This window comes from Sus scrofa, chromosome 11, assembly GCF_054392235.1.
Source record: "Sus scrofa isolate SSC_HxYL_T2T_F1_AM1 chromosome 11, Sscrofa_HxYL_maternal_Yorkshire_Landrace_v2.0, whole genome shotgun sequence".
NCBI classification, from domain to species: Eukaryota; Metazoa; Chordata; class Mammalia; order Artiodactyla; family Suidae; genus Sus; species Sus scrofa.
Window position 1 is genome coordinate 21,567,117 of NC_139393.1, and position 21,314 is coordinate 21,588,430.

At 42.1% G+C, this 21,314-nt stretch overlaps 1 protein-coding gene across 15 annotated transcripts in view; it reads right to left on the reverse strand.

Annotated features, from left to right (window-relative positions):
* Window positions 1-16,612, reverse strand: part of LRRC63 (leucine rich repeat containing 63) — a 46,961-nt gene extending 30,349 nt beyond the window's left edge. For 3 of the 15 annotated variants that reach the window (XR_014819470.1, XR_014819471.1, XM_084981791.1), the window contains exons 1-5: window positions 15,702-16,591; window positions 15,355-15,596; window positions 6,899-7,549; window positions 6,047-6,115; window positions 1,830-1,993 (exon numbers count right to left, since the gene is read on the reverse strand). Coding sequence is in view for 5 of the 15 variants with exons in the window: in XM_084981791.1 (XP_084837917.1) it covers window positions 1,830-1,993; window positions 6,047-6,115; window positions 6,899-7,549; window positions 15,355-15,439 (969 nt within the window). In the remaining 10 variants the exon portion in view is untranslated. Of the gene's footprint in view, window positions 1-1,829; window positions 1,994-6,046; window positions 6,116-6,898; window positions 7,550-15,354; window positions 15,597-15,701 lie in introns of all 15 variants that reach the window. The other 12 variants (XR_014819473.1, XR_014819479.1, XR_014819477.1 and 9 more) reach the window with 10 other exon arrangements.
* Window positions 16,613-21,314: the final 4,702 nt, after the last annotated feature.

Here is a 21,314-nt window from a genome sequence, read left to right on the forward strand (position 1 = left end):
TTATCGATTTTGTATAGTACTGTGTAGATGCCAATCCCAAACTCCCGATTTATTTCTCCCCGCCTCCCCGCCCCCTGCCAACATATCCCTACCCCAAACATTTCCCCTTTGGTAACCATGTGTTTGGTTTTGAAATCTTCGAGTCTCTTTCTGTTTTGTAGGTTCTTTTGTATCATTTTTGTAGATTTGTGGAATCTGATGTTATCTCTGGGTAGATAGTGTCAGACGTTGAGTTGAGCTATAGGACACCCAGCTGGTGTCTGAGAATTGTTTGGTGGTATGCGATCCCCTACCACAGTGGCATTGCGTCCAGAATACTATTAGAGGTGTCTCTTCTGCTTTTTGTTTTCTGGATGATTTTGACATGAATAGGCATTTGTTTTTCTTTAAACGTTTAGCAGCATTCACCCATGAAGCCATCCAGTCCCGCACTGTTCTTTGTTGGGCGGTTTTGATTATTTATTCAGTCTCTTTATTTTGTATAGGTCTGCTCAAATTTCTGCTTGTTGTTGTCCGTTTTGGTAATTTGTGTTTTTCTAGAAAATGTTGCATTTTATCTAGGATATTTAATTTTCAGGCATACAGTTGTTTATAGTATTCTTATAAGAAAATACTATCCCTTTTATTTCTGTGAAACCAGTAGTGATATTTCCATTTTTATTTATTTATATCTTGCCCTTTTTTTCTTAGTCTAGCTAAAAATTAACTTCATTAATCTTTTCAAAGAACTAACTTTTGGTTTCATTGATTCTGTTGCTTTTCTACTATTTCATTGCTGTCTGTTCTCATCTTTATTATTTCCTTCTTTATGCTAATTTTGGGTTTAGTCTGCTATTTTATTCAGGTTCCTTAAAGTGTAAAGGTAGGTTATGGATTTGAGATCTTTCTTCTCCACGTAGCCCTTTCCCACAGCATCTCCCATCATCAGCATCTCCCACGCCAATATATTTGTTATAATCAATGGACTAACATTAGTCAATGGACCATCATTATCAACCTAAATCCATAATTTATGTTAGAGTTCAGACTTTGTATTGTTTATTCTATGAGTCTTGACAGTTCTATAATGAAATGTATCCATTTTGACAATACCATACAGAATAATTTCACTGCCCTAAAAATCCCTCTATTCTTCCTACTTGTCCTCCCCGCCCCTCAGTTCACAGCAACCACTGATATACCTACTGTCACCATAGTTTTGCCTTTTCTGGAATGTTTTTTGTTGCTGTTGTTATTCCTTGTTTATTCCATTACTACCTCCTTGGTGTTTAATTTTTTGCAATTTGCCATAGTGATTTCTTTCTATTAACCTTTATGTATATATTAAAAATAGTTTCTGGAGTTCCTGTTGTGGCTCAGTGTAAATGAATCTGACTAGTATCCATGCAGGTTGGATCCCTGGCCTTGATCACTGGGTTAAGGATCCGGTGTTGCTGTGAGCTGTGGTGTAGGTTGCAGATACAGCTCGGATCCAGTGTGGTGGCTGTGATGTAGGCCAGCGGCTGTAGCTCCCACTTGACCCTTAGCCTGGGAACTTCCATATGCCACAGGTGTGGCCCTAAAAAGAAAAAAAAAAAAGTGTCGTAGGAGGGGTTACCATGAAGATTACAATTGGCATCCTAAATTTAAAACAACCTAGTTTGGATTGATACCAAGTTCACTTCAGTAGCTCACAAAATTCTTATTACTACGTAACTCCATCATCTTCCCCACCCCACCCACTTTCTGTTGCTTCTTTGATACCAGGGAGAGTAACTTAAGGTAGGAAACCTAAAGTAAGAATAACTAATGATTCGACAGGAAATTGCCAATAAAAAGATCTAGCATACCTTAAGATTCAGTGCGTTGTGTCCATGTATTTGACAGTTTATTATCGCCAGGTCGGTCATGGCCATTATTGTTTCATATTGAGTTGCCACAATAGTCTTAAAACCTTCACCATGTATGACGTTTTCAATTGGTGATTCTGGTGGTTTTCTAGATTGAAGACTCCCTAAATGAACAAAAGAAACATAAAACTTAAATATGTCGTCACTTAGAGTGAAAGTTAAAAGCTATTTTTGTTATGGTAACAGTAAGTCATCACAAATAGTTTACCTGCACATATCCAATGGAAGAGATACCCCATGGCCTTCACCCACCAAATCTCACTTGGTTCTCTTTGCCAAACTTTTTTTTTTTTTTGCTTTCAAGGACCGCACCTGTGGCACATGGACGTTCCCAGGCTAGGGGTCAAATCAGAGCTGCAGCTACTGGTCTGTGCCACAACCACAGCAACATAGGATCTGAGACGTGTCTGTTACCTACACCGCAGCTCACCCCAATGCTGGATCCTTAACCCACTGTGTGTGGGAACAAGGATCGAACCCGAATTCTCATGGATACTGGTCAGGTTTGTTACTGCTGAGCCACAATAGGAACCCCCAAACTTTTTTTTTTTTTTTAATATTAGATAGCACAGTTGTCTTTCAAAAAGAAAACCATAAGCTCATAGATTTCTACCTGGATAGATTCCACAGTGCCTGAGCCTCTCCCGCCCCCCACCCTGCTGGTTATGGGTGCATATGGAAATTCCTGGCCCAGGGAGTGAATCTAAGAATCTAAGTTGTGGCTACAACCCACGCCTGGCCAGGGATTGAACCCGTGCCTCTGCAGAGACCTGAGCTGCCGCAATCGGATTCTTAACCCATTGTGCCACAGTGGGAACTCCCAATCTGAGTCTTTTTGTACCTTATGTAAAAATATCTTATCTTACTATGAATCACATAAGCGACTTCTTCCTTCACCAAAGGACATCATATAAGCATAACTCAGACAGAGATCACTTCCCAAAGAGCAACCTTGCTTTTTTCCGTAATATCACCTTGATGCATGATTCAGATACCCTGGATGGTTCGTCTCTTCCCTCAGTTTGAAGACCTCACACAGGAAAGGAAAAAAAAAAAAAAAAACCAAAACCCAAACAACTCAGGAGTAGCCAAGCAGCAGCCCCTTACACTTCTGTTATCATGACTCTTGTGGATTTGACTTTTTATCAAAAACAGCCTTTTTTTGATAAAGACTATATATATATATAGTCTTTTCAGGGCTGCACCCACAGCATATGGAGGTTCCCAGGCTAGGGGTAGAGTAAGAGCTGTAGCCACTGGTCTATACCACAGTGACCTACACCACATCTCATGGCAATGCCAGATCCTTAGCCCACTGAGCAAGGCCAGGGATCCAACCTTTGTCCTCATAGATTTGCTTCTGCTGAGCCATGACGGGAAGTCTGAAATACATTTTACATTCCCAGCCATTTTTGCTGCATTACTTGATGCAACATATTCTATAGGCTTAGTGATTCTTTTTTTTTTTTTTTTTTTTTCAATGGAAGCACCCAAAGCATATGGAAGTTCCCAAACTAGGGATTGAATCAGAGCTGTAGCTGCCAGCCTACACCACAGCCACAGCACTGTGGGATCCAAGCCACATCTGTGACCTACACCACAGCTCACGGCAACACCAGATCCTTAACCTACTGATCGAGGCCAGGGATTGAACCTGCATCCTCATGGATCCTAGTCAGGTTCATTAAACGCTGAGCCATGAAGGGAACTCCTGGAGTACATCTTTAAGTTCTTTTTTTTTTTTTTTTTGAGTTTTTTTTTTTGGTTGTTGTTGTTGCTATTTCTTGAGCCGCTCCCGCGGCATATGGAAGTTCCCAGGCTAGGGGTCGAATCAGAGCTGTAGCCACCGGCCTACGCCAGAGCCACAGCAACGCGGGATCCGAGCCGCATCTGCAACCTACACCACAGCTCACGGCAACGCCGGATCGTTAACCCACTGAGCAAGGGCAGGGACCGAACCCGCAACCTCATGGTTCCTAGTCGGATTCGTTAACCACTGCGCCACGACGGGAACTCCATTTTTTTTTTTTTTTTTGAGGTTTTTTTTGTTGTTGTTGTTCAAGTTCTTGTCACAAGAAGAAACTGTGAAGTGAGGGGATGTTAATTTATTGTGATGATTCTTTCACCACATATTCATGTAGCACATCATGAGGTTGTACACCTTAAATTTACACAGTTAGATGTGAATTTTATCTCAGTGAAACGGGGAAAAAGAGGAAGTTTTATGATTGGCGTGTTCTGTGTATAACCTCCCACTAAACAACCTGTTGAATCATTAATTTGTTACATTACTTTTTCTTTTCTAAAATTTTATTTGACTCTGATTTTTAAAAATAGAAATTCCAGGAGCTCCTGTCATTTGACCCCTAGCCTGGGAACCTCCACATGCCGTGGGTGGGGCCCTAGGAAAAGGCAAAAAGACTAAAAGAAAAAAAAAAAAGAAATTCCAGCTCTCTGATAAAAATACTCCAAATTTTTATTTTCTTCAACAGGGTAATCATAGTCACTTTAAAATCGTCTTTTGAAAATGCCAGTATTTGAACCAGTGGTTCTCTTCCTATTGCCTGTTTCTTTCTACTGATTTTCAGACCTTTTAGCCTATTTTTAGGATGCCTCGTGATTTTTAAATTTGTTGCTGGACACTGTGGGTGAACATTTTAAAGGGTCTGGATAATAATACCTGTCTCTACTAAACTTTAGGCTTTCTTCATCAATGCAAAAAGCTATCACTTTGACTTATCAAGGTTGGATTTTGAGTTTTGTAGGCGATAATCTCTCTTAGTTTTGTCCTTTCTCTTAGAACATCATTCTTATTCCTAAGGCACAGGTCTTCAACTGACAGCCCTGTGCGTTTACCAAGGCCCCATCACTTTGGCAGACCTTGAACTCCAGTCATTGTCTCCTGTGCAACTGTCAAAATCCACACTCAATTCCTTAGTATCTCGGCTGATGTTTTCTGCTGTGTTCCTGCACGTGCCCATTTAGACGTCAGCCAAAACCCTTACGGGAGTGTGTATGCAGACATTTAATTCAGTTCTTTTTTCTTGGAGATAATTACCCCTCCAAACCCAGCTGTACTGTCAGCTCTGAGGTCTGAGGGCCACCTCCTCAATCCAGTAAAACTGTCACCTTCTACCTGTGCCCTACTCCCAACATCATAAATGCCCTCGGGCAAAAGCCACAGTAAATGTGCAGCTAATTCAGCTTATTTCAAGGATTGTAGCCACTCAGGTCATGCTCTCAAGGGTCACTCTGCCGTAACGTTAATGGCTCTTTTGTAGATTTGGGGCAGCTTTAATACTTGCTTTTGGTGGGAGAGTTTGTCCAACAGACACAGTTGCAGAAACAGTAAGCAGAAGAAATATATCCATAGGAGTATCAGGTGTTGGAATGATCAGATCCAGATTTTTCAGTGACCTAATGACATTTGCTTACTGTTTCTGCTCATTTTCATTCATTTGGTCTTTCTTTGTGTACCTGACTGTTGTGAATTGTTTACTGCACACTGTATTTGTGAAATTGTTTACAGAAATAATGTGAGATCTAGAAGGATGTAATCTCTCTTTAAAGATGATTTTTCATTTCTGCTAGGTGGCTAAGGTCAAAGCACTTAAAACGGTGCCTGCCACATGGCAAGCAGTTACTCTCACGATTGCGTGTCTCTCTTCCCCACTCAGATTAAGAATACTCCAGATTAAGGGTTCCCCTTGTGGCGCAGCAGAAACAAATCCAACTAGTACCCATGAGGATGCAGGTTCGATCCCTGGCCTTGCTCAATGGGTTAAGGATCTGGCGTTGCCACGAGGTCACAGATATGGCTCGGATCCCGAGTTGCTGTGGCTGTGGCATAGGCCAGGGACTGTAGCTCCCATTTGTCCCCTAGCCTGGGCACTTCCATGTGCTCGGGTGCGGCTCTAAAAAAAGAAAAAAAAAAAAAGTGAAAAAGGATACTCCAGTTTTTCTGTTTCTGAGGACCAAGTTGGATTTATAGCCAACACTTTAAAAATAGTTTCTGAGTAAATAGCTTAAGGAACTGAACATGAGGGCAGACATACGTGTGAATTACACACAGGTAACACACAAAATCACGAATACCATTATGGAAGGGCAATCATGCATACAATTTTTAAAAAGAATTCTGTAAACCTAGCATTTACCTTTACGTGTACCTTGGACGCTTTGCTTTGGGGCACTTTCTACATGATCATATTCTGTTACACGACTTTCTGGGGAAAAAGAATTAAAAATAGGAAAATGTTCAGAACCTTGTGAAAATTCATGTCGAGGGTGTTCTGCCTTCATTATAATTGTTCATCTTTTAATGAATCGGGATTAAATGTGGAAACGTGCCCATGGAGGTATCCATCCGCCTTGGCATTCTGCTTCTAGGGTTCATCTAGACCCCTAGATGAACCCTAGGGGTAACTGTTCATCCTCCCTGCTCCTTTCTCTTAGCTTTTCTGACCCGTTGAATGGCTCTCACTGGCTCCCATCACCACTCTCTGGGTGGAGTTCCCAGTCTGGCCCCGGCAGACTGCAAGGTCAGGAGTCCCGTTATTGCATTCTGCCCCATGTATTAACTGCCCGGGCAAAAAAGCTATCCCACCATTCCATGCTGCAAAGCCCAGGAGGAACGACCTCTTTTTTTTTTTTTTTTTTTTTTTTTTTTTTTTTTGGTCTTTTTGCCATTCCCGTGGCGTATGGAGATTCCCAGGCTAGGGGTCGAATCAGAGCCATAGCCGCTGGCCTACGCCAGAGCCACAGCAACGCGGGATCCGAGCTGCTTCTGCGACCTACACCACAGCTCATGGCAACACCGGATCCTTGACCCACTGAGCAAGGCCAGGGATCGAACCCACAACCTCATGGTTCCTAGTCGGATTCGCTAACCCCTGAGCCACGACGGGAACTCCAGGAACCACTTTTTTTTTTTTTTTTTCCTTGAATGCCTTCTCTCCCCTGCGCTGTACCTGCCGGGTTATTACAGATGACACTCAGATTGGATTTACCTATCACGGACTGTCTCAGAGGTTTCCTTGGCAAAGTTGGTGTTGGTATGAACATGGGACCTGGAACATGAGTGATACTTAGCGTCACTATAGGACAGTGTCCTAGACGGTCCGGCTGCTGTGTCTCTGCTTTAACAGGTGTCCTCGGTACAGGGATCGGCACTGTTGCGCTTAAACGTAGCAGGGGCTGCTTAAAAGAATAGGTTCTGTTTTGCAAAAGCAGATGCTCGGCATGAACCTCCTGGATGTTGGGAGGAGGCTCTGGAGAAGGGGCACCTGGGCGTTTGGAGAACTCTGAGGAGAGAATCAGAATGTTTTTTAAAATGTCTTCTGATTTTCTGCCACTTTCCATTTTGCTTATTTCTTTTCCGAAAACTCGATGCGAAGCTGAACAGCACCTTGGGAAAAATATGCACCCAGTAGCAGTCTCTGGAATGTGCCAGTCAATCCCCTTAGAAGGTTTTTTGGTTGTCGAAATAGTCGTCACTCTTCTTTGTACATGATGATCAAGAAGGAGATTTTGAATACTGACTGGGGGTTGTGATTGATTTCTCGGAAGGACATCAGGAAAACTAGTTTCAGCTCTTTCCCTTGAAGTGATATTATCTTCAGCGAACCGTACACGTGGTAGCTTAGTTTGACCAATCTCAGCTAAATCCGAAAAAGAAAAAAATAAAGCCCAGTCAGATTATATTTATCAAGGTGTCCTGGGGTAAAACTGTTCATGTCTCAGCATTCATAGCTTTCCTTTATCCACTCATCTTCTCTCACCTTCTAATCATGTTTCTGGGGAGTTCCTGTCATGGGTCAGTGGTTAATGAACCCGACTAGTATCCATGAGGATGCGGGTTCGATCCCTGGCCTTGCTCAGTGGGTTAAGGATCCGGCGTTGCTGTGGTTGTGGCGTAGGCTGGCGGCTACAGCTCCACTTGGACCCCTAGCTTGGGAACCTCCATATGCCGAGCGTGTGGCCCTAAAAAGACAAAATAAAATAGAATAAAGTAAAATAAAAATGTTTCTGTATATATTAATTCAGCTATCAGGGCTTTTGTTTAGCTGACCGCGATAAAGTTTGAGTGAACAACTGGAGAATTGAAAAGGCTAAATTAGATTCGATTTAGAAAGAGGAGGGAGCTACTCTTAGAAGAACAGAATTGATGGAGAAGAGTAGGACATAAAGGATGATTTTTGAGCAGTTGCCACTAAAACTCTGGTCATATAAAAGGGGAAAAATGATTCAGTGGAGTTTGGCTGTTTAGCATTTATCATTATCTCTTCCTCATTTGAAACTTCTTTGAGCAGAAATTTACATTTCTTTTCAATGCCAGATGTCAGACCAAGGTGTCTTGTTTTTTTTTTTTTTTTTGGCTGTTCCCCACCCCTGCCCCGGGACCAGGAATCGAACCTGCACCACAGCAGCAACCCAAGCCACTGTAGTGACAATGCTGGATCCTTAACCAGCTGCACCAGAGGAGAACTTGTCCACAAGGTGCCTTATGAACATGATAACATTGTAATCACAACATACACAAATTTATACTGGTTACGATTCTTTCCTCTCTTAGGTCCAGAAAATGTTCTGTGCCTTCATTCGTAGGGACCTCACTACATTATATTATGCTTTCTCTTGCCAGTGTGCCAGAATGTTAAATGACATTTTTGTCTGTTGCCTCAGTTGAGCACGATAAATGATGAGGACCTCAACATCCTAATGAGAGGGTCATAGATTCATTAAGGCTAGATTTGCAAAGAGATGGCCAAGAGAAGGCCAAGTCTCACCTGTTGTCTGTATATAAGCGATGACTAGAGGTTGATCTGCCTTCAGAGATTTCTTTGCAATAGAGCTGAGGCGTGCTCTGTTTCCCCGATCTCCTGCCGCCCCACAGTGGGTGGAGGAGGGGGATTTATGCCCATCTCAAACCCAATTAGGGGGACTCTCAGAGACCTGTCTCTAGAGAACAGGAGTGTGCACCGCAAGGAGAAGATAACCTCTTACCACTCTCTGCCCACATCCCTCCCCCCCGGCCCCGTACCTACAAAGCAGCAAAAATGTATTGGTTCACCCAGTGCTGTGTTGCAGCTAGAATAAGACAAGAGAATCCTTGACACTGCTTGACCTCTGTCCCCCAGCATTTCAGGGCTTACATAGACTGATGACTAATTCTCCCCTTCATACTTAGCTCTTTAACTCTTCCCCACTCCTAGCCCCACCTTCGAAAATAACAGAAACTAGGATTTGGGGTGAGGAGTCAAAGAACCAGGGGGAAGAGTGTATCCTGCCTCTGTTTCCCTGGGTTTGTCTAAAAATTAGCAGACCTGGTCTGGGCTGGGAGAAAGGGCAGGGTTTGCTTGCATGCTAGATCAAAGCATGGATCTAGATTGGACTTGGTTAATATCTAAAACTGAGACAAGGCTAATAGATGAAAGTGACTAGAAAAGCCTTGAGTGTGAATTTAAAGGGCAGTGGTATTTCAGGTAAATAATGTTTGCTTTCTGCTTATGTGGAACTAATCACAGCCAAGTCATTCAACAAAATGGCCAGAGCCTTCAACTTTATTTTCTCTCTCTCTCATCTTCAAACAAGACATGAGAACATGAGCGAAATCTAGGTGACACTGGGTTTGGCAATGACGTTTCAAATATGACACTGAAACAAAAGTCCATGAAAAAAAATTGGTCAAGTAGGACTTCATTAAAATGAAAACCTTCTATGTGCAAGACATTGTCAAAAGAATTTTAAAAAGAGCCATGTACTGGGATAAAATATTTGCAAAACATACATCTGATAAAGGACTTGCATCCAAAATAAAGCGTTCTTAAATTCAACAATAAGAAAACAACCCAAATGAACACAGCGGCTCCAGCTTTCTTTTGCTTAGTGTTAGTATGCTGTATCTTTCTCTGTCTCCTGTTTTTAAAAAACCATACATCTAATATACCTGTGTTTTTATATTTAAAGGATGTTTCTTGGAGACTATATAGTTGGCTCTTGTTTAATCTGCTCTGACTGTTTCTATCTTTTCGTTGGTATACTTAGACCATTTATATTTTAATGAATTATTGACATTGTTAGTTTAACATTTGCCACGTTTTTCTGGTTTTGATTGAGAAGTTTAGGAGTCGTTTTCTCTCCATCGATTCCTCAGTTTCATTCCTCTCTTACCATATCGAGTATACTTACAAAAATCTTTACAAAAGTGGTTGCCCTTGAGTTTGCAGTACACCTTTACAACGAATCTAAGTCTACTTTATTTCTTTAGTGCTTATTGAAAACACTGCACTGCTTAATGGGTTGGCAACTATCTTTTAACAGAGAATTCCCAACTCCTCCCCCCTTTCCTCATAACATCACTGTCATTCATTCCATTTATCCATATGCTATAGTGACCCAGTACCTCTAAGCTGCTGCGATTCCTTAGAACAAATAGTTATCTATTAGACCAGGTAAGATCACTTGTTTCTTTTCCCACACTCCTCTTTAGGTAGACCTGATTTTCTGACTTGGTTCACTGGATACAGATTCTAGTTTAGTGTTGTTGTTGTCTTCCTTCCAATACTTTAAATATTTCACTCTCCTTTTTTCTTGCTTGCTTGGTTTCTGATAAGAAATTCAATTTAATTCTTATCTTTTTTTTCCCCTCTATTGATAGGTATTTCTCCCCTCCCTCTGCCCTGGGCTTATTTCAGGATTTTCTCTTTGTTTTTAGTTTTATGCAATTTTAATGTAATATGCCTAAGTGGTTTTGTGTGTGTGTGTGTGTTTATTTTTTTATTCTGGTAGGTGGTTCCTGAATTTCCTGGATCTGTGGGGGGTTTTGTGATTGGTCATTAAATTTCAGAAAATTCTCGGCCATTATTACTGCTGATGTTTCTTCGGCTCCCTTCACTCTTTGATGTTTCCATTGCGTGTCTGCCACACCTTATGTAATTTTACCTCAGGCTTGGGTCTTCTCTTTTAAAAGCTATTACCCTTTTTATTTTTTGCATTTCAGGTGGAGGAGTCTCAATTGGTCCATCTTCAAGCTCACCGATTCTTTCCTCGTTCGTGTCGTGGCTACTGATGAGCTTGTCAAAGGCATTTTTCATTTTCATTACAGTGTTTTTTATTTCCAGCCTTTCCTTTTAATTTTTCCTTAGAGGTTCCATCTATTTAGCTTACACATCTGTTATTACCATCACAATTCTTAATATACCCATCGTAGTTATTTCCAATTGCCTGTCTGATAATTCTAGCATTAATGTTATATCTGAGTATTAGTCCGATGCTTGCTTTTTCTCCTCAGACTATGTCTTTCCTAGTCTGCTTTGTAGTTTTGTTGTTGCTGAAAGCTGGGTGTGATGTTTACAGGTAATAGGAACCGAGGTAATTGTAGCTGTAGGTATCGGAGACTTAAGTTCCCTTTGTTTTTCGTTTGCTTGTTTGTCTGGTTTTCTGCTCTGTTACTTTTGGGCTTCCCTACAAGTTCCTTCCGAAATTCTGCATATTTATAGCTCTCTCAGTTGTAATCCATGGTTATTATATTAGAGCCCTGTTGAGGTAGAGGTAAGCTGTTGGGGAAAGAAATTTTTCCATATTCTTATGAATAAATCCGAGATTTCGAATGTGCCTAAATCCCTTCCCTTGGGTCAGATGAGGCTCTGGTAATCTCGTTTCCCATAGGAGGCAGGGCTTTGAAATGGATGATGCTCTGGGAGTGTTTCAAAATGATTCCTTTGTTCCTCCTCCTGGAGGAAACAGGAGAAAATTTTTGTTTGATCCTCATGAGAACCTGTTAGGGTTCCTGGGAGCAAAACCCACTGCAGTGGAGAGACTCCCCAAAGACTGGGAACTCAGGAGTTTTTCATTCTCCAGCTCGTCCACACTCAACCTCCAGTAATTTGTCAAAATTAAGCATTGAGGTGTTCCTACCAGTTACTGGCTTAAGCATCTTCTAATCCCAGTAAGCAGATCTTAGCTGTGACTCTGTGTATTTACCCGTTTCTCCAGATTTCAGAATGGCAGTTTGCTCTGGTGACCCACATTCTCTGATGGATCTAAGAAAATTCATTGATTATCAGTTTGTTCATTTTTTTCTTGTGAAAATGGGAGGGATTACTTCTAATCGCTTTACATTTTGTAGCTGAACCGGAAAGTCTCCTCCTGTTTATTTTTCAGACCATTATGACCTGGAATTTGCCACCTTGACTATCAAAACTATTATCACAAAGTTATTATTGACATCTTGTTGCTAAATCCAGTGGATGTGCATCATTATTTATCTTTCGTTGACCTCTTTTTAGCATCTTATTTTTTTTTTTTTTGTCTTTTTTGTCGTTTTTGTCTTTTGTTGTTATTGTTGTTGTTGCTATTTCTTGGGCCGCTCCCGCGGCATATGGAGGTTCCCAGGCTAGGGGTCGAATTGGAGCTGTAGCCACCGGCCTACACCAGAGCCACAGCAACGCGGGATCCGAGCCGCGTCTGCAACCACAGCTCACGGCAACGCCGGATCGTTGACCCACTGAGCAAGGGCAGGGACCGAACCCTCAACCTCATGGTTCCTAGTCGGATTCGTTAACCACTGCGCCACGACGGGAACTCCGCATCTGATATTTTAATCCACTCTATTCTCCTTGAAACTCACTCTCCCCTTGGCTCCCATGAAAACATTCCCTCCTTTCTTCCACGCCCCCCACCTTGGTGGTTTATCTTTGCTGTCTTGGCAATTCCTTCACGTCCTTAATTTATTGTTTCGTGTTTTTAAGGGGTCTAGCATCATCCCTCTTCTCACTCTGATTCATTTTCCATGTATAATGATAATTCTAAAATCTGGGTCAGGAAGCCCTAAGCATGTCTAAATCAAGTTCATCAGCAGTTTCTATTCTCCTTTATCTCAGAGAGGTACACCTGCTCTCTCTCTACACACACACATATACACACACACACATCCAGAATTCTTCATTCCTCTTGTGTTAGTTTCCTCTGCCTGCCATAATGAATTAGCACAAGCTTGGTGGCTTTAAACAACAGAAATTTATTCTGTCACACCTCTAGAGGCCAGGAGTCCAAATCGGCATCGCTGAGCTGAAATCCAGATGTCAGCAAGGCCAAATACATTTCACTTTTACGAATTCCTCAAGTCTTCGTTCAGATCTCATCCCTGCCCAGAGTTTCTCACATTTATGAACTACTGCTGTCTACACCATTAATTGGACATAAATTCTATGCTGGAGTTCCTGTTATTGCTCTGTGGGTTAAGAACCTGACATAGTGTCTGTGAGGATGCAGGTTCGATCCTTGGCCTCGATCAGTGGGTTAAGGGTCTGGCATTGCCACGAGCCTGTGGGTAGGTCACAGATGCAGCTTGCATCTACCATTGCTGTGGCTGTGTTGCAGGCCAGCGGCTTCAGCTCAGATTCAACCTCTAGCCTGGGAACTTCCATGTGCCACAAGGGCGGCCCTAAAAGAAGGAAAAAAAAAAAAGCTCATTTAACTTCAGGTCATTAAATCTCCGAATTGCCAAAGGCGGGAGAGTCCCCACATAAAAGAATTATCAAACGTAAAATAACAGTAGTGAGAAACTCTACTACAGAATAAACTTCAACCAAAAGATGAATGGAAAAACTATAGAAAAAGAACTGGTAGTCAGCAGTGTATCTCCATAACTGTGGGTATTATTATTACAGAACAGACTGTAAATGAGGAAATATAGAACAATATAGAAATGTAGAAATGACAATGTAGAAATGATGTAACAAAATTTGGTAGAGAAAGGAGAGGAAATTGGAGATAACACAGGTGTATTGATTCACACACCTTTATTTTTAATTTTTTAATTTTTTTTTTTTTTTTTTGTCTTTTTGCCTTTTTCAAGGGCCGCTTCCCGTGGCATATGGAGGTTCCCAGGCTAGGGGTCAAACTGGAGCTGTAGTCACCGGCCTATGCCAGAGCCACAGCAATGCGGGGATTGGAGCCGCGTCTGCGACCTACACCACAGCTCACGGCAACGCCAGATCCTTAACCCACTGAGCAAGGGCAGGAATCGAACCCGCAACCTCATGGGTCCTAATCAGATTTGTTAACCACTGCGCCACGACGGGAACTCCAATTTTTAATTTTTAAAAAATGTTGCATTTTTTATATTTTTGCTTTTTAGGGCCACACCTGTGGCATAGGGAAGTTTTCAGGCTGGGGATCCAATTGGAACTGCAGCTGCCGGCCGGCCTACACCACAGCCACAGCCACCAGGATCTGAGCCGCATCTGTGACCAACCCCACAGCTCATAGCAATGCCAGATCCTTAACCCACTGAACAAGGCCAGAGATGGAACCTGAATCCTGATGGATACTATTCGGGTTCATTTCTGCTGTGTTACAATGGGAACTCCCCGATTCACACATCTTTCACAGCCATGGGTCAAAAGGTAAAAATTTAGCATTGTAAATCAAGTTATAGATGAGGCGTATTTTTACAGTATAAATGTTGACACTAAAATAATTAATGTAATCAACTAAAGTCAGGAAGTGGAGGGAACCGAAAAGGGGAAAGATGAGAATATATGCTAATTTTATCGTTGTTTATAAGTAGGGAGTCCTTTAGATACCATGTCCAACATGAGGGTTAAGGGTATTATATGAAGTTATAATCATCAAAGTGGTTCATCTGACTTCATCGCCCTTATCACAGCATAACTTTACATTTAATGATATGATTATTTGATGCCGCCGGAGGGTAACCAGTAATGAGGCGTGGCAGAGTCTGTTTTGCTATTATGTCTCCAGTTCTTCGCACTCTGCTCAGAAACTCAGTTCTGTTCTAGAGCGTCTGTGCACACTGAATTACCCAACACGGAGCCATTGCTTCTTGGGAAAACACAGAGGCATACATTTTCACCATTAAGACACATTGCAGCCTTCTCATGCTTGGGAACAGTAGACAGCACTTCAGTACTTACTCTTGGGGGCTATTTTAGGCAGTGAAATCGGCCACAAAAAGTACAGAATTTGGAAAACCTGGCACTAATAAGATCGGGAACGCAGCAGTTGTTTACAATGTGAGCGCTAAAACAAGAAGGGGGAGCCCTAGCCTTTTTCCTTACATTATCCTGAGAGTTACTATAAACACCCCCCTCCTGCACACCTTGTCACTGTTACGAAAGGAGTGAGGAAAAGCTGTATGTACCGCTTTGAAGTGTTCCTCATTATTTATTTTGGGGCCAAAAAGCCAAAGTATAGTAAGTACCATGTGCTAATTGGGGAGTTGCGAATAGATTCTAGCAGCTAGGTAAATTCACTCGTACAGAATCCACAAATAAGTAGAGTCAATTCTGCTTGTGGAAATGAATTGGATCTTATCATCCTACAACAAATCTAAGTTGCAGGCCATTCGTGTCTTTCACTATTAGTGATGCTGAGCTCTGCAGGTTGAGAAACTTCTATGAAAAATAAAGCTAATAACATATCTGATTAATAAACATACCTGGACGGGCTTTCTTCAGACATAAGGACAACTTAGGGAGTTTGGGAGCTAAAGGTCTCCGAAGAAGTAGAGGGTGGTTTTGCATTTTAATAATAAGCACTGTTGTTCACAGCTCTTGGTTGAGAATGGAAAGGTTTTGGAATCTGTTTGAATTGTTGCTGAAAAATAATTCAGTAGAATCCAGATTACATCCTAGTGAGAGTCCTTCTGCACTGATACTCTACTGGGTCCAAATGGAATTCCTATAAAAGAAAAAGAGGGAAGAAAATAATTTTTTAAAACTTCTAGAAAGAATCTAGATAAAATTTAGGTGTGTAATAAATACAAAAATTTCAAAATACGCATACTATTACCAACAGGATCATTCTAAAATTTCATGTTAGCAAAAAGTTCAATCTGTCAGTATTATTTCAATTAGTAAGTACGGATTTTCCAGAAGAGTAGAAATGACACTCATTTTTTTCTATCTCCAAAATGTTATCAGTTTATAAATTTGGAAAGCGTTTTTGATCAAAAGGGTGAGGAAAACTCTCCATGGCCACTGAAAAACCACAGTATCTAATTGCTCACAACTAAGTTTTCAGTAATAATGACTTATTTTAAATTTCAACCACTACAGTTGGGCCATAAGTCTATAATCTAAAAATAAAATGGTGTTCAATATAATAAGATTTTCTTGGCTCACAGTCTCAATGACAAATGGCATTAGAAATGATGCCAGAAGATAGAACCAAATATGTGTGCTTGGTTCTCAGGACATGGAAGTGCCTGGCTCATCCCCATCCGTTGACAGCCTGGAAGGGAAGGTTCTGGAGCTGCACGAATGCACCCTTTTTATCCCCCAAAGATGACTTCGCACACAGCACTCAAAGTACGCTTCCTGGTACGCCCCACTTGGTGCCAGTACTTTTCCTTTTGTATTACTGGAAGAGACGCTTGGAAATATTGGACTATCCCGTAAGGCAATCAGCTGCTTCTCAAAACAACTGGCTTTTTCTCTTTTATCTCCTTTTCCTGGGCATGTAGGCAGGTGAAGCCCAAGTGAGGTTGCAAGTCTTCCCGCGGGATGTTGTCCCAAAAGAAAGCACCCAGGCCGCCCTCACCCACCGCCCAGATGCCTCCGGACGCCCGCAGCAGAGGGGCCCTAGCAACGGGACGCCAACCCCGTCAGACGCGCAAGCGCAGGAGGAGAGGGCGGGGCTGGGCAGGGCGGGCGGGGCGCGCGCCCACCCGCGGAGCCGGCACTCGGCCCCGCCCCACCGGGCGGTGCCCGGAGCTCTCGAGCCTCGCTCAGCAGGCGGTGTGGGGCTGCCGGAGGAGCCCGCTCCACGTGCACCTGCTGTACGGAACCCCGCGGTGACAATCGTTATTACTGTCTTTATTCTTAACGACAATGACCACTGTCATTTATTTACTTTTCTCGCTTGCAAGATGCTTAACTCGGGTATCTAGGGTCCGGGCTGGCGGTCTTTGATGCTGCACTTCTGCGCAGCAGGGTCCCGTGGCTGATTTTGCAGTGGCCTTCGAAAAGCGAACCTTCTGTTTTCTTTCTCTTCCTTTAGTGCAACCTGTTTTTGTCTTTCTGATCCTTTAAAGTTCATGAATGAAGAGGAAATGTGTGGGAAAGGGGGGAGGGGGCATTAAGGAAGGATCTAAGCGGACTTTGAAAGATCCCATTTCTCACTGTTGTGGTTATTTGTTCTGACTATCGCATTGTGACTTGGGTCCTGGTGTTGATGGATTTGTACTACAGTGATCGATTCCATCGTGTGTGTTTGCCTGTATGTGCATATGTTTCTCGGGAATTTGAGGGAGGAAGTGTGAGAGCTCGCTAGGTAGGTGTCTAAGCCCAACTCTGAAAGTAAAGTAGATGCAGCTTCCTTCCTGTCTTGTGTTTTGTTACGTTCTTTAAGGACAAGTGTAGGAACTGTAGTAACAGTTGTTTGAAGATGAGAGACTTCTGCGTGAATCCTTAGAGCTTTGGGGATCTTTCATGATTTACTCCCTAACCAAGTCTTCTTGTTTTCCTTAGGAGCAAGCATACATTTTAAAAGTCGATGAAAAAAGTGAAAAAGTATTTCATCAGACTCTGGGAAATATTATGCACCGTGTTTTCCTTTATAGACTATTGGCATGTGGTTTTTTTTTTTTTTCCTTGTAAGATGACTGCGTCCCAATTAAACTGCTGCCTCAGACCATGAATTTATTCCACTTTTGTGTGTGTCCACCGCAATGACTGAGTAGCTCCTCAGAAAGACAAGAAAGTTGGTGACGATAGATAGATCTGATTGCTAGGTTTTGTCTCAAATTATATTTGTTGTGCATATTTTCTAAGTGTGAAAGTGTTTATGTTTTTTAGCGATCAAAATGTTTATGTTCCAATAGATCAATTGAGTCAGGTTCCTGTCCTCTTAGAAGTTGTTTGAACCATGACAACTCCTGGGATTCAGTTGTGCTAAGTAATGCTTGACCTTTAAAATTTATGCCTAGAATTACACAGTCAAAATCAAAACCATGTGCTCATCAGTAGTTTTTTAAAAAATGCTTTGTCACACATGGAAACAGCCGTCTGGCTTCTTCCTTCTCTGCAGATTTCTTCTAGCGTGTACCAGGCAGAACCTAGGGCTATTTAATATGTAACCTCCTTAAGTGTGACTATTTTATCTTCTTCCACTTACTGCTTCTGTTGCTTGGCACCAAACATGTAGGCAAATGAGATAGTTATTATGAAAAATTAAATCTTTGGCTTTGTGTGGTTTATATGCACGTATCAGTTTTTCTAGCACAAATTGCATTCTTCGTCTGTGGAAATGATATTCAGGCTGGATTTAGAAAGTGCGCATCTCAGTCAATTTGGATTTGTTTATTATTTTTATTTAACTTATTGATTTTGAAATTACTTTTGAAACGATCGCTACCTCAGTTTCCTTTTCTCCTTTTTAAAAAAAATCAGGTCTCTTTATATAATGTAACTCCTTCTTTGACCTTAAGGGTTTTCATTATCTGATGTACACAGTACAGTTGGTTTGTCCCGTTAGCTTTACAGTTTGGCAGAACCATGCGATGAAGCTTGTCAAACTGAACCACAACACTTTCAGCAGATTGTGTGAAGGAGGCCACGGTCATGGTGAGGGCCAAGGTGATATACATCCTGCGTTTTTGTTTTTAACGTTGCCAAAATAAGATAAAAGCCTTACCAGGTACCCCACAGATAATGCTATTGATTTTCCTAGTGAGTGGGGAATCCTGGGAGCGTCTCAGATTTGCTGTGGGTGAGAGGAGACAGCTCTGTTGCAGTGGTGTAGGAACTTGCTAGAAATCTTCACTATTTTCTAGACACCTCTCTGTTTGGCTGTTTTCCTTTTAAATAGGATGGATGTTTACTAAATCGTTTGATCCGTGTAGATTTAATCCCACATTTTACTTTATGGAAATAACTGCAGTAACTTGTATTTTTATGTTCAGATGAGTTCAAAAAAATGAAGAGTTATTTTTGAGAGCACACTGGGGAAACTGCTGAGTCCCCAGGCTAACCCAGGGCAGGAAAATACTTTGGGGAAAGAGGTTATTTTCTTTATCTGAATTTACCTGACCATTTTCTTATAGCTGTATTGGGAAAAGCCTTTACTCTTTACCAGTGACCAGAGAACATGTATACATTTATTTTGTGTGTTTCCATGCTGCTGCATAGAGAACAATTTTCTATTTTCTTAAATGTTAATAAAGACATTTTGAAGAAGCTGCTTTTCATTTTGCCTCTCGTATCTCACTGCAAAGGCAAAAACTTCATTTTTGTTCTTAATTACTTGGGGGCCAGTTATGTAGGTTTTTTGTTTTTTGTTTGTTCGTTTGTTTTGTTTTGGTTTTTTTTTTGTCCTTCAGGATATTAGTTATTTCTTTTCTTTTGTTTGAACTAGAGATTTGTCCTGGGATTTCCCCCCCTCCAAAAACAGTCATTATTAATAAGGAATGTTATACAACCTGCATCAGAGAATTAAAAAAAATTCCCAAACGTAATGAAAGAACAATATCTGTCTGTTGTAAAAAGCGTCTTCATGAATTCAGCCATTCATTCCAGAATGATCTGTTGGAACCTGCGGTAAGGCTCTTTGCTAGGTGCTCAACTTTAAACTTGATCGAAACAACTTGTAATATTTTATTCGAGGCTTTACAGTCGTAGACATTAAAATGAAATTTTAAGTCCTTTTCAAAGGCTTTATCTATAATTATGACTACTTGAGGCTTTTAAATTTTTTAACTTTTTTTTTTATCATGTTGCTCAGGTAGAATAAGTGTTGTTTATCCACACTCGCCTGGATACTCAGAAACACTTCTGTATTTCCTTAGCTCCAGTGACTGTCTTAGACTCTCTGTGCCCAGCTGATACTAGAGAGCTGTGGATGTTGTCAGATTGTGTCCTTCACCAAAAACACAAATAGTATTTGTTTCCCTCATGTTAGGTTTTCGAGGCAGCGTTGCCTTCAGTGCTGTGAGTGGTGAAATGTCAGTGGCGGTTCCTTACTTTGTGGAAAGCACTGGTCTCTGTGTTGATTTTAGGTTTTCTCTTAAAGTTATCGCCTTAATTGAAAACTCTATCTTCTGCATCAAATGTCAGTCAAAGGCAGCATAGCTCAGCTTGGCTGGGTTCAAATCCCTGGCCGCCCCCTGACAGCTCTGTGCCCTTGGACCAGCTATGTCACCTCTCTAAGCCTCTGTTGTTTCTTCACTTGTAAAATTGGGGTAAAATGGTACCTGACTCGGGATAGCGTCAGGATTTATTTTGTCTTTTTTTTTTTTTTTTTTTTTTTTTTTGGTCTTTTTAGGGCTGCACCTGCGGCATATGGAGGTTCCCAGGCTAGGGGTTGAATTGGAGCTGTAGATGCCGGCCTACACCACAGCTACAGCAACATAGGATCAGAGCCGAGTCTGCGACCACAGCTCATGGCAACCGCCTCGCCTTCACCCATTAAGTGAGGCCAAGGATCGAACCCCAAACCTCATGGTTCCTAGTCGGATTTGTTTGTTTGTTAACCACTGAGCCACGACGGGAACTCCCTGTTGTCAGGATTTAAAGAGAGAATCTGGGTCAAGGACTTGGGCTGCTGCGGGGTGCAGCTGAGTCCTTATTAGATGCGAGGTGTTAAAAACAACTGGCTCAGGTTTCTCATCTGCGTTGTCCCTGCTTTATGTGATGACAGTTGAGGTTAACCAGAGTATTTGGAGGGTCAAAGGGTGAGTCCTGGGCATTTATCCATAAAGTATCACACTTGGTTTGCCAACATCTCCTGTATGTTGGAGACCCAGGTCTGCAGCCCTCCGGTTGTGACAAACGCTCTGCATGCTCCAGGAAGGTCCCTGCACTCTGTCACTGGTGCTGATACCCCCTGGACCGCAGAGGAACCATGGGGACAGCTCGTGCCTGAAAATGCAGTGCCAAGTGCAGCGATGCGAGTAAGGAGGTCTTGACTCATGCCCTTCCTGTACACTGAGTCCGAGAGCTGCCATCCGCATTGATTGAGCTGGATCGAATCCACGATAAATGCCAACCCACGACCCAAGGCTGAAAGCCGCCTTGTTCTCAGCGTCCTCCAGGCCAGCTGGTGAGCCTCCCAAAGGTGGAAGAGGCCAAAGGGCTGTAGTGTGACCCTCTGACATGGCTAGAGGGAGAGATGTTCCCAAAGCATGTAATCATTCTCAGGCTTTTCCTAATGTGCGCACCCGACTTCGGGAGAGTCATCTGCTGAGTCCTTGGGACCGGCTGGGGTTTAGTCCTAAACTTACAAGGAGCGTGAGCTGTATGGGCTGCACGCCCTCTCTTTAGTCCTCAGAAAAGGGCGTCTAGCATTTAGAGCCACAGCTGAGAAGTGCTTTGTAGTGACTTACTCCTCATTCTAAGGCAAATAGCAGTTTATGTTCTTAAACAGTATGTATGATGGATTTGCTTTTTGGGCCATGGCATG